The 13,578-nt window shown below is 34.6% G+C and overlaps 2 protein-coding genes across 2 annotated transcripts; one reads left to right on the forward strand and one right to left on the reverse strand.

Annotated features, from left to right (window-relative positions):
- Window positions 1-1,018: 1,018 nt before the first annotated feature.
- Window positions 1,019-1,795, reverse strand: LOC120766371. The gene is made up of 2 exons (XM_040091804.1): window positions 1,542-1,795; window positions 1,019-1,474 (listed from the first exon to the last, which is right to left on the reverse strand). Exons 1-2 carry the CDS (start codon window positions 1,692-1,694, stop codon window positions 1,073-1,075), a joined length of 555 nt encoding a protein of 184 aa, XP_039947738.1. The 5' UTR covers window positions 1,695-1,795; the 3' UTR covers window positions 1,019-1,072.
- A 530-nt stretch (window positions 1,796-2,325) lies between these two features.
- Window positions 2,326-4,527, forward strand: LOC120775355 (pyridoxal phosphate homeostasis protein). Its single transcript, XM_040105517.1, has 5 exons — window positions 2,326-2,558; window positions 2,630-2,842; window positions 3,409-3,556; window positions 3,618-3,859; window positions 3,930-4,527. Exons 1-5 carry the CDS (start codon window positions 2,469-2,471, stop codon window positions 3,999-4,001), a joined length of 765 nt encoding a protein of 254 aa, XP_039961451.1. The 5' UTR covers window positions 2,326-2,468; the 3' UTR covers window positions 4,002-4,527.
- Window positions 4,528-13,578: the final 9,051 nt, after the last annotated feature.

Below are 13,578 nucleotides of genomic sequence, written 5' to 3' on the forward strand. Positions count from 1 at the left end.
AAAACTAGCAATCAGCCTCGAATGAGAGCCCCCCTTTTGATGCTACTTCGCACTGAATAGGCAATTGAGAAGCAAAGTCCTCCCTCGACGAACAAAAACCAAACTCTATAAGTCACTCATAATTCCTGTCCTGCTATATGGTGCAGAGGCGTGAACGATGGCAACAACTGATGAGTCCACATTGCGAGTTTTCTAGAGAAAAGTTCTGCGAAAGATTTATGGTCATTTGCGCGTTGGCCACGGCGAATATCGCATTCGATGGAACGATGAGCTGTATGAGATATATGACGACATTTACATATGTAGTTCAGCGAATTAGAAGACAGCGGCTACGCTGGCTAGGTCATGTTGTCCGAATGGACGAAAACACTCCAGCTCTGAAAGTATTCGGCGCAGTAACCGCCGGGGGAAGGACCAAGTGGAGAAGGACCTGGCTTCGCTTGGAATATCCAATTGGCGCCACGTAGCGAAAAGAAGAAACGACTGGCGCGCTGTTGTTAACTCGGCTATAATCGCCTAAGCGGTATCTACGCCAATAAAGAAAGAAGAAGAATCTAATCTAATGTATCAATGGAAATATTAAACTTTAAGTATTACACTAAGGGCCGTTTTCTCAATGTCTGGCCAGCAGCCATCTGTCAGTTAAGTTCTGGTTAAAAAAAGATTCCTTACAGAATGAGTGAGTCTACTCTTACTATTTTATTTTCATATTTAATACAGTACTAGGTGGGGTCAATAGCGTAAGGATATGGAGTACATAAATACTCATACATGGAGGGTTAAACGAGTAAATCGAAAAATAAATACTCTTTACATAAAGTCAAAACAGTTATTTGTGGTGTACGTTGTCTTCTCTGTTAGACAGTCTGCAGATTTTCACACAAGAAGGAGAACTTGGTTAAATAAACAGATTCGCAAATGTTTATACATACATTTCTAGACTTTTATTATCGAACTTTTTAAAGAGTTCACCAAAAATTCAGTTCAACCAAACAAATTAAATTTGTTTTTTCGCGTTTTCTGCTTCTCTCTTATTACAGAGTCTTGATCAAAAGGTAAATTAGCATTTGCTTCATTCAATCAGTTTACCAGAATCACCAGCTTCACTTCCCATTGCTGTGGAAGGTTGTTTGGAGACAACAGCTTCTGCAGACGCCACTTCAGCTTTGCTAATTTCAATTTGAATGTTATCTTTAGCTTCTAATGTAACGCCTTTAACAGCTGGAAGTCCACTCGCCACTATACTCGGACTTTTTCCTTCTGACGTCACTTTTTGGAGCAATGCTTCTTCTATAATATGTTTCTCCAGAGACAACGATTCAGTCTTTGGCAAATCTACAACAAAGGGATAACTTCCCGACTCTTTAGCATTATCCTTATCTTCGTCACTGGGCATAAGACCACTTGAATTGGCGACAACAGCGGCGGCTGCCGCCGAGAGGCGACTTGCCGCTTCAGGCATTATGCTCTCCCACTGAAAAATTAAATATTGTACTAAATGTTTTCGTACTAATAAAGTGTCGAGAGATAAATAGTTATACCATCATAAAAATGCCAACCGTTATCCAGAAGGCCAACGCCAGCACTAGCACAAATTTTGAAAGTTCAAGAAATACGAAAGATATCGGACCCAGTGTTATTCTAATGAGAATATTCCTTAAGGTGTAGAACACATTTTCTATTGCGTTCACCATTATGTTTGGCTTTGTTGGTACACCACAACGACTAAACTGCGAAATTTTGATAGTTTTTTCGGATTTTTGGAATACAAATTTATTTGTTTTTATTATTTTTCTAAATTCTTTAATTGTCTATTTTTTGATTTTGTGATTTATGATTTCTTCTTTATCGAATTCAATTTTGAGTTCGAATTTTAGTTCTGGGCCTTGTAATAATTTGGTAACAAAAACAAAATACAATACTTCACCATTAAAAAATTCACTTAAAAGCGTCAAAAAATGTTACAGTTATAATTTGGCTGCAAAATCGCTGTGACTGACATATATACGCGTACATATGATCAAAAAACATGTATGAATATGCTTATATATGTGTACAAACCAATTTTCATTACAAAAAAAGAAATTAATAAATATATTTTCCTGCAACTAACAAAAAACATTGAACTCGTTTTCTATGTTATTAACTGTCTTTGAGAGAGCAATATTAGTGCGACATCCAAGTCTGAAATTTCATACATCATTCAATTCGAAAAATCTTACACACAGATGTCACCACCATACACAATCAGCTGTTTTATGTTTTTACCAGAGAACGTAAATTTATAAAATAATATATATATATAAATATACGTTCTCTGTTTTTACATGGTTTTGTTTTGTCATTTACTAGTTTTCCAGCACATATCGCAAAATATTTATTTATCATAAATTACTGATAACGTTTACTTATTTATAACAACTAAACGAAGTTGTTAAAAACTCATTACATTTAACGCCTCGAACTCTATGATACGCGCAATGTCGGATGTGAATGTCAAAGCGGGCATAGAATGCATTTTAAAGCGCATCGATGCGGCCCTTGCACGCCGGCCACCGGTAAATAACTTAATATATTATTTAAATTGTGTAATATGATTTACATTCCTAATTTATATATTTTACATTAGCATATTAAAGCACCAAAACCACAGCTTGTGGCGGTTAGTAAAACAAAGCCGGTAGAAATGATTATCGAAGCCTATGAAGCTGGCCAACGGCATTTCGGTGAAAACTACGTGCAGGAGCTGGTGGAAAAAGCGCAACACCCTGAAATTCTGAAACATTGTCAGGATATTAAATGGCATTTTATTGGTCATCTACAAAATAATAAAATCAATAAGGTAAGTTTAATGAGGTGTTTACAAATTTATATGAAAATATTTTGATTTGGTTTTTGCTACGTCGAACATTTTTTTATACCCTGAACAACGTCTGTTAAATTTTCCACGAAGTTTGTTTGTGACGCCAAGAAGGAAACGGCACAAATCCTATAAAATATATGTTATGTGTATTTGAATAACCAACAAGACGAACTGAGCCCGTCTGTCTGTTTGTCGGTCTATCTGTCCGTCTGTATGTGAACTAGACCCTCAGTTTTCGGTATATCGATCCGAAATTAGGCTCACGACCCCTCCTCAAGAAGTTCCTCAGTTTTTCGAACCGCCAATTTCGCACCAGAAAAGGTTCAAACCAAGTCAAACACACTGATTCAAAATTATGTCTATGTAGGCAACACTTTTTTACTTGACAAAATTTCTTCACGAAAATCGCCATGGAATATAAGTATGTATATACATGGAAACTTCCTTATTTCTGAAGGGTATTTTAGCTTCGATGCAACCGATGTTGTCGTTTTTAGTTGTTTTTATTGAATTAATATCATTACAATTTTATTTTCAAATTTAAGGTGCTGAAGCTGCCCAATTTATATATGATTCAAACCGTTGACAACGAAAGATTAGCTAACGGACTAAACACCGCTTGGGAAAAATTCCAAGGTGACAATAAACAGCCACTTTCAGTTTTAATACAAATCAACACTAGTGGCGAAGAAGGTAAACCAAAAATGTTGTTACCGTAATATTAAGTAATTATCTAAAAATTTATTTTTACTAGCCAAGAATGGCGTGCCACCAAGCGAAGCGCCAGCACTGTACAAACATATAAAAGAAAATCTAAAGCACCTGCAATTAGAAGGAGTTATGACAATTGGCGCATTTGGCTTTGATTATTCAACCGGACCGAATCCCGACTTCGTGTCACTCATAAATGTGCACAAACAAATCTGTGAAGAGAATAATCTGGACCCAGAGGCTGTGCAAGTGTCCATGGGCATGTCTGATGACTTTGAACATGCGGTAAATAGTATTTGTGCATAACTTGTTTTGCTCATCTCATTACTAAATTTTGCGTTTCACTTTACTCTAGATTGAGGCGGGCAGCACTATTGTGCGTGTTGGAAGCGCAATTTTTGGTTTTCGTGCGAAAAAGAGTGCTTAATGCGCTAATGAAGTAGTTTTTCGTACTAAAGAATACGATGCTTGCTTGTTTAACGTTCTAAACTTCCATAAATATATACTAAAATAAGTAGTGGACTTTTTAGTTGCTTTTTGAGCGTTGTAAATTTATATTATGTTGTTATAATACGCTATGAAAAGTGTACAAAAGCTTTAAGCGTTAAGAATATATATGTATGTTTACATAAATATTATTGTTTCACAATCAAAAGCACACTGTAAGGTTCAGATAATGTGGTTATTGTCTAGATTTAAAAATAATAATCTTTTGAGATATAAAATAAACAAAAATCATAAATTTACAATTAGTCTTAGTCTCTGTGCATATTTTTCAGCCATACAATGGAAAGTTGTTCCCTAACTCTTAGTATGTTATGCCAAACTAACAGGAAGATTTCAAAACTGTGATTAACAAATTGTAGAAGAAGCTAGACCTAAAATTAAACAATAATTTGAGCGTTCAATTAACATAAGATTTGTATTAAAATTATATGTTTAATTTAAATATATATGTGGGCTGGTCTACGGAAAGGGGGCTTAGGTGCCAAAAAATCAATTTTCACTTTCAAACTGACGAAACGAGTTGTTTATTTTTAACAGCTGTTTTCCAGAAAACTAGTTTTCGCACGTTAGCTCCTTTTTCGTAGACCAGGTCACATATATTTACTCAACACAAATGAGCAGAGACAACTGAAAATTGTCAATATACTTGTAAAATACAAAAGCTAATAAAAGCAAGTTGATATTAATTATTTTTAGTTTATATGTAGTTTGGTTTCGAAAGCTACAGTGGTCTACGATCCACTCTGAATATTTATATACAAATACTTCACAAAATTATTAAACAAGGTCGCCTAGACAACCACCGTAGTGGGTAGCTACCATATGTAATTACAAAATATGATTTTACATTTATGCGGAAGTTTACAAACTGATGATGCATGCATTTTCAACAGTGTCCCGACATAAATATTCTCTGGGCACCTAATAATCAGTACGAAAAATTTACCTTTTTCTATTATTTAGCCGTTGATTCATCTCTTAAAGAAATTCGCTGGCCTTTTGCCAGTGGGAATGTTAGTGTGTTTATTTATGCTTCAAAATCTGCTTTATACATATACATATAATGTACGTAAAAGTAAGCTCTTTTGGTGGAATTCACCCAAATATAATTTGTTTTTACGCTTCTACGAAAACTTGCGTTTGAATATGCATATATGCATATATATACTATATAAGTGTATGTACATACATACATATGTTTGTATGATATATAAGTTTATATGTATGCATAGCAAAGCATTTGGCATATAAGAAAGTATTTTGACACTTGTAAGCGTAAAGGTCTAAAATTCCATTGTGTCTATTCAATTGAAATAGCAAATTTATTATGATTGATAATCGAATGCTTGAGAAAACTACTTTTGAGCATTCATCCATACATGATATTATTATTATTTATCAAAAAAAATTTATCACTTATTTTTGAATACTGTGACCAATACAATACAATACAATACATAAAATATTAAAAAGAAAAATAATTTATATTTAGTTTGTTTTTGGCTATATATACATACATACATACGTTTGTGTGTAAGCACTTTTAATGGCTTTTCTAAAATTAAAAATCCTTTGCAGTAAACAAGTAGAGGCAAAAGTTTTAAAGCTTAAAAGCCCTGCATTGTATAGAAAATTCTTCTTTCAGAAATTACTGAAACTATTTATCTGATTAGGTAAAGTAAAAAATGCTTATATTCTCTTGATATACATACATATTTATATACATATGTATACATACATATTTATATGTACAGTAAGTTAAAAATTTTGTGCTTTCTGGGATAAAGTCTTGAAAAACTATAATTATACACACATAGCATAACTAAAAAAAATATAACAAAAAAAGAAGTAAAAACAAAAATGTGAGAGACTTTTAGAAGTAGTTTTCCAAATACATACCCTATATCGAATGGCAGTTAAACAAATATTTTCTAAATTACTTAACAAGTGGCATGACCCATGATTTAAATATACACATACATATATACATATATGAGATGTATACGAGTATATCCGCAGGAAAAAAATTAGTAAATGCTCGTTGTTACTATGCCATTTTGTGGAACCATCATATAAATATGGGTCATATATACAGTGACATGAAATTTATGCTCGAAGTTGTATGGAACAGTAGATATATTTGTTGTTATAACTTTGCAGGTGCCTTAAAAGGAATAAATAACCTTCTCAGAGTGATCCTCAATTTAAACGAAACCAAAAATTTATAAATTTAATAATATTATACTGCTCTACTCCCACGTCATTAAATATTATACCTTGTAAATTGTAAACAACAATATTGCCATTCACGATCCCAGAAGGAAATGTCGATAGTAAAACGGTTCTGCTTTAGTTTTCAATTCATCACCAGTTCACCGATTAATTACGCCTCAGGCAAAGTATTATATTATACATAGATATTTAATATCTTTGAAACCATTCATTATACATTATCAGTGGCGTAGCTACAACTTCGGGCGCGCGGCGCCAAGGATGTTCTGCCGCCCCCCTTTATCTACCTACCTACAAGTTTTAGGAGGTGGTTCAAACAACCTACAAGTTTTAGGAGGTGGTTCAAACCAGTATATACAAAATTAGGAACTAGAAGACGTTGCGCATCGGGCGACGGCCCCCTCTGACAATTTGTTCAACAGATTATCTCAACATCCTTAATACTGTAATGTTGCCCTATGCGGGAGAGCACATGTCACTAAAATGCGAGTTCATGCATGACAACGACCCGAATCATGGCTTGTAACTAGTAAAATCGTGGTTTCAGCGCAATAATGTTGAAGCTATAGAACGGCCCTCCCAGACGCCGGATCTTAATCCTATAGAACAGCTATGGAGAGTGCTGAAAAAATCAGTAAGTGGAGCAAAGTGGAAAAATAAGCACGAATTATGGGGAAAAGTTCAGGAAGCATGGTATTCAATACCGGTCACGACTTGCTCTAACCTTTTCCGCTCCATACTGCGAAAGAAGGATACTTAAAACGAAAGGAGCATCAACAAAATATTAGATTTGAACGGAAAAAAGTAGTTATTAAATAAAATAACACAAAAATAAAGAATTAATGTTTGTACCCATTTTTATTTCCAAGCTGAAATACAAAATTTATTCGTTTTCACTTTGTAAACTCAAATAAACCTTAAATATTTACTCAAATGTTAATTAATTTTCTAAATGAACGATAATATTTGGATTATTTTATTGCATATCGTTTAATTTAAATATATAATTGTAAACATTCAAACATATCACTTTGTGCCTATTATGTTTTCCAACACTGTATATATGCTCTTTGGAAATTTTGTAGAACTTCTAAAAATCGAAGCCAAACCATAACAAAAATTTTTATTTGTCATCAGTTTTAATGCTGTCAGGACCTAAAAGTAATATCATTAATAACAACACAATTTCGGGCAGAATAAAATACATTTTGAAAGAAACAATCTTATGTAACGGAGCTAAAAGAAACACTTCCCATGCATGAGATTAGAACTTTAGTATTGGTTTTATGATTGCTAATATTATTTCCTTCGAAATTGAACCATTTAGTGCGTTTTGTATTTCTGAGAAAACTTATTTATATTTATTTATATTTATACCACTAGAAAGTAGACATTTCAGCGAAGAAAAAGCCCATCGACTTTATTGAAAAAGCAGATATTTTGACAACAGAATTTTCGATTGAAAATTATGTTCATTCTCGCATATTAGGTCAAAATATAAATAAAATGGAACAGTATATTTGGTATATACTAAATAGGTTTACTTAACTGCAATTTTCGTTAAAGAAAAAACGTATTTGTAAAAGAAAAAATACTTAAATAATAACAAACTCGGTTATTTGAAATTGTCGCATAAATTTTGAGTTTATGTGAGAAGTATGTTACCTCAAAAGTTGTAGATTTTTTCATTACCTAAAACTTTTTTCTATAGGACCCGTAGTTTTGTCAGAAATCGAGATAAACTGTTTTTAAGCTAGCATTTTTCCGACCTGATATCACCTATAAATTACACTAGTTTACAGTCATTTAGCGATTGTTTCTTGCTAATTTTGGGTTTATAAAACCGAAAATCATATTAAAAATTTTCTAGCACCTACGTTTTGGTTTTTTGTTGAAGTCAAGAGGTGTAGAGGTCAAACCACCGTCACTTACTAAAATTACAAAAATAGGTGATGGAACATTTTTAAAGTCAAATTCGTAATCAGGACAGCTCAAATATCTCTTAGCACATTCGTTTCCATTGCGTCCTTTTTATACCCTGAACAGGGTATATTAAGTTTGTGACGAAGGTTGTAACACCCAGAAGGAAGCGTCGGAGACCCTACAAAGTGTATGTATAAATGATCAGTATGTTGAGCTGAGTCGATTTAACCATGTCCGTCTGTCTGTCTGTCTGTCTGTCTGTCTGTCCGTCTGTATACATACGAACTAGTCCCTCAGTTTTTAAGATATCGTTTTGAAATTTTGTAAACATCATTTTCTCTTCAAGAAGCTGCTCATTTGTCGGAACTGCCGATATCGGACCACTATAACATATAGCTGCCATACAAACTGAACGATCGGAATCTGCTAAGTTCGAAGGACAGTGTGGAACTACGGTTTGCACAAACTGATAAGTATGACGAACAACCGCCATTTCACTATATGGAGGCAGTAGCCAAGGCGGGTAAAGTACGAAAGGTAGCAAGATTCGTGTCGATGGTCAAGCTGATCTTTCGCTGCTTCTTCGAGCTCTCAGACACACAATTATTAGGCCAGAGAGGATCTAGTTGGTTGAGCATCAAGCACTTCTAAATAAGGAGTCTGGAGCTCACAAAGGAGTCATATGCAGTTGTTTCGAGAGGGTGGTTCTCAGGACACTCCTAACTGAAGCCAGGGGGAATTACCCGCTACAAAAGAGAAGAGAGAGGAGACCCAAACGGGAATGGAGTTAGACTCATCCTGTCGGACGCTGTGAGGGCGGGGACGGATCGGCAGTTAATAGATCCGTCTACAGTCTCGATTGCTTGTTGTAGAGAATCGATCGATAACGAGGATTGCACAATCAGTGTTGGAGAAGAGTTTGGAAAATGAAGATATTTCAAAATGAATAAATGGACAAAATATTTGACAAGATATATTCACGAAATTTGTATACATTATTTTCTAAGGCAACAATATAATCTCCGAAGAAATGCCGACGGTTAGCTATATGCTATAGGCCATACAAACCGAACGATCGGAATTTAAAATCGATCGATTTAATCGATCATAAAGAAATCCACTTGTAATGTATAAATCCACTTGTAATGTTTGCATATTCGCGATATTGTGTATATAATAGGAATATCACCCCCACAGAGTCAGTTTTCAGTACTTCTACAATTCCTGGCTGTTAGAGTAAAAATTTAAGAAAATTGTATGAACTGAATATAAGTATTCCTCCAAGTAAATTGATTTTGAAAATCAACGTCACCTATAGTCTTAATTGTTATAATTGCGATAACTTGCAGGAAAATAAGTAAAACAAGTAAGGAAGGGCTAAGTTCGGGTGTCACCGAACATTTTATACTCTCGCATGGTAAAGTGATAATCGAGATTTCATTATCCGTCATTTATATATTTTTCAAATACCGTATTTGTGTAAAGTTTTATTCCGCTATCATCATTGGTTCCTAATGTTTATACGCGTATTATACAAAGAAGGCATCAGATGGAATTCAAAATAGCTTTATATTGGAAGAAGGCGTGGTTGTGAACCGATTTTAGCCATATTTCGTACATGTCATCAGGGTGTTGAGAAAACATTATATACCGAATTTCATTGAAATCGGTCTAGTAGCTCCTGAGATATGCTTCTTGGTCCATAAGTGGGCGGCGCCACGCCCATTTTCAATTTTTAAAAAAAGCCTGGGTGCAGCTTCCTTCTGCCACTTCTTCCGTAAAATTTAGTGTTTCTGACGTTTTTTGTTAGTCGGTTAACGCACTTTTAGTGATTTTGAACATAACCTTTGTATGGGAGGTGGGCGTGGTTATTATCCGATTTCTTCCATTTTTGAACTGTATATGGAAATACCTGAAGAAAACGACTCTGTAGAGTTTGGTTGACATAGCTATAGTAGTTTCCGAGATATGTACAAAAAACTTAGTAGGGGGCGGGACCACGCCCACTTTTCCAAAAAACTTACGTCCTAATATGCCCCTCCCTAATGCGATCCTTTGTGCCAAATTTCACTTTAATATCTTTATTTATGGCTTAGTTATGACACTTTATAGGTTTTCGGTTTTCTCCATTTTGTGGGCGTGGCAGTTGGCCGATTTTGCCCATCTTCGAACTTAACCTTCTTATGGAGCCAAGGAATACGTGTACCAAGTTTCATCATGATATCTCAATTTTTACTCAAGTTACAGCTTGCACGGACGGACGGACAGACGGACGGACAGACGGACGGACAGACAGACATCCGGATTTCGACTCTACTCGTCGCCCTGATCACTTTGGTATATATAACCCTATATCTGACTCTTTTAGTTTTAGGACTTACAAACAACCGTTATGTGAACAAAACTATAATACTCTCGTTAGCAACATTGTTGCGAGAGTATAAAAGGTCCTCAAAATTAAAATAATCAACGTGGTGAAATGAGCACCGAAAACGGTGAAGTCAATGGACGCCAAAAGCAGGTTGTTACCCACGAAAATATCAAAAAAGTTCACAAAAAATTTTCAGGCACTCTAAAGATATCAACTGAAATTTTACGTCATATCATTGACCAATATTTGGGTACGCGAGCTCACTTTTGACCAAAAACAACGACGAGTTGATGAATCGAAGCAGTGTTTGGAGATGCTCAAGCGTATTAAAACTGGATTTGTGCGTCCTTATGTAACAATGGATCAAACATGGCTACATCATTTCCCTCCGAATTCCAATCGAAATTCATCCAATTGGACTGCAGACGAAGAACCCGCTCGAAAGCGTAGAAAAACGCAACAGTCGGCTGGCAAGGTTATGGTGTCTTCAGTTTGAATATACGTATGAGATATTGACCAACTTGAAAAAGGAAGGAGCATTAGCAGCGACTCTTGAATTACGTGTTTTGGTAGTTTGAAAGACGAAATTGCCAAAAAACGAAAAAGAAAGTGCTTTTTCACCAATGCAATGCACCGTGTAAAAAATCAGTGAAAATTATGGCAAAAATCTATGAATTGTGCTTCGAATTGTTTCCGCATTCACCGTATTCTCCAGATCTGGCCTGCAGCGATTTTTTTCAGTTCTCAGATCTCAAAAGAATGCGCGCTGGGAAGAAACTTTCGTCGAATATAAAAGTGATTACCGAAACTGAGGCCTTTTTTGAAGCAAAGGACAAACTAAGAAAAAAAACTACTACAACAATGATATCGAAAAGTTGGAGAGCCGCTATTATCAGTGTATCACTCTTGAAGCGAACTATGTTGTATAAGAACAAAGAAACGACTTTTCCGTATCTTCTATAAATTCCTTACTGGTTCAAAATTTAAGCCTTTGAAGAGATTATTCAAACGTAAGTTTTATCAAAACGCGAACTTTGTGATGGGGTGAAAGTAGAAGTGTGGATATATAAAATTTTCCTTAAAGCATAGAAAAAAGTGACGATTACGAGTTTTAGTAATGGTCTCATAGATGTTGTTCGGTCTGATTATAACGAGTATAGCTTACTTTTCATATTGTATTTTTTTATATTTGTGAATTTGATTTATACCAGTTATTTGTTCGATTCGCCACTCTCAAAAATTGAATAATATTATATAAGTTTATAATTTGTGTTCAAAATAACTAATTCAAGTAATATACATATAACAATCTATTCGATATTTATGCCCTAAACGGGGTTGCCACGAAGCTTGTAACAGCCATTTGGAAGCGTCGGAGACCCTATAAATACATATACCATATATATGGTACATAATGATAAGCTTGACGAGCTGAGTCGACATATGTATGTGCTTTTCTACCCAATAAGCTATTCATTTGTCGGACGTCAGCGTCAACGTCAGTATCGGATCACTATAGAATATAGATGTCATGCAAACTGATCGGTCAAAATCAAGTCATTGTATGGAAAACATTTTTATTTGTTAAGATAACTTCACGAAATTTGGCATGAATTATTGTGCGAGGTAACGGTCCAATCTCCGAAAAAACTGTTCATATTCGACCACTATAGCTTATAACCGCCATACAAACCGAACGATCAAAATGAAGTTAAAGATCTCTTTATACCTATTTATGCTCTAAAAATTGCTGCTGCCAAGGGGCTGAAGATAGCGTTTTTTTCTAGCTTTAATTAATTGTAAATATTATGTAAAACTTTTTGCATTATTAAATACCTAAGCCTGACTCCGTGGCCTTTTTCAATAATATTTATCAAAAATACGGTGAGTGCATGAAAGGTGCTTCAACCAAAAATAAATTGAAATGCATTTATTATATAATTAAATTATGCTTGGTTAACACAATAATATTTTGCATAAGTATATGTGTGTGAATGTTGTGCCATAACATTAAAAATATCATAATGAAAATAGTCTTGAGTTTCAGTAAAACGAAAGATATTTGGAAATGCAAAACAAAAGCAAAACAAAATATGTTATTGCACAACCGATTGCGCTACAATATCCAAACATATACCAACATATGTTTTATGCATACATACTTACATGTATACTAAATATATAACATATGTATGTACAAGTGTTACTCAACCGATTGCGTGCGGCGGCCGAATTCTTTGAGAATGCCACGGATTCGATTCCTAGATTCTTTCTAGGGTGTGGGAGAGTAAAAGTGTTTGTGCACCACTCATATGTATGTATGTATATGTGTGTGTACATATATAAAATATTTAATATGTATATATTATATATGCGCATAGACGGAATACAGAATGCTTTGGTCCGTAGGTGCCTTCGACCGAATTTAAATTTCGTTCATAAGATAGCAAAAACAATTCGAAATACAAATAAAATTAAAAATAAAAATAAATGAAAAATAAAAAATAAGAAAAAAAAATTAAAATAAAAATCAAGCGCATAAACATTAGATGCTTTCAAAACCACTGACGAAATTTCGTTTTCGTTGGTACAGAATTTTCGATCAGGCCCACACATCGAAATACCCAACAAATTTACTTGAGTATATACAAGCATACACTTACATATACATATGTACATATATCTATATATAATCAAGTATGTGAATTCTATAAGCATACATATACACCAGATCGCAGTGCGATCGAGTGAAACACTGAAACTGAGAAAAAGAAGAAGAAATCGGTTTTAAAATTAGAATTTCTTCGAGCATCAAAAAATGCGCAGGAAAAGTGCGCATACAGGCGCACACACACATACACACACACACACACACACATGTCTAAACACATTGATATACGCACCTAGACGAAATTTATGTCGGGTTGTGTACGAGATACAGGCATGAAAGTGGCCAATATACCCCACCGAG

The sequence above is a fragment of the Bactrocera tryoni genome, chromosome 1 (genome assembly GCF_016617805.1).
Source record: "Bactrocera tryoni isolate S06 chromosome 1, CSIRO_BtryS06_freeze2, whole genome shotgun sequence".
NCBI lineage: Eukaryota > Metazoa > Arthropoda > Insecta > Diptera > Tephritidae > Bactrocera > Bactrocera tryoni.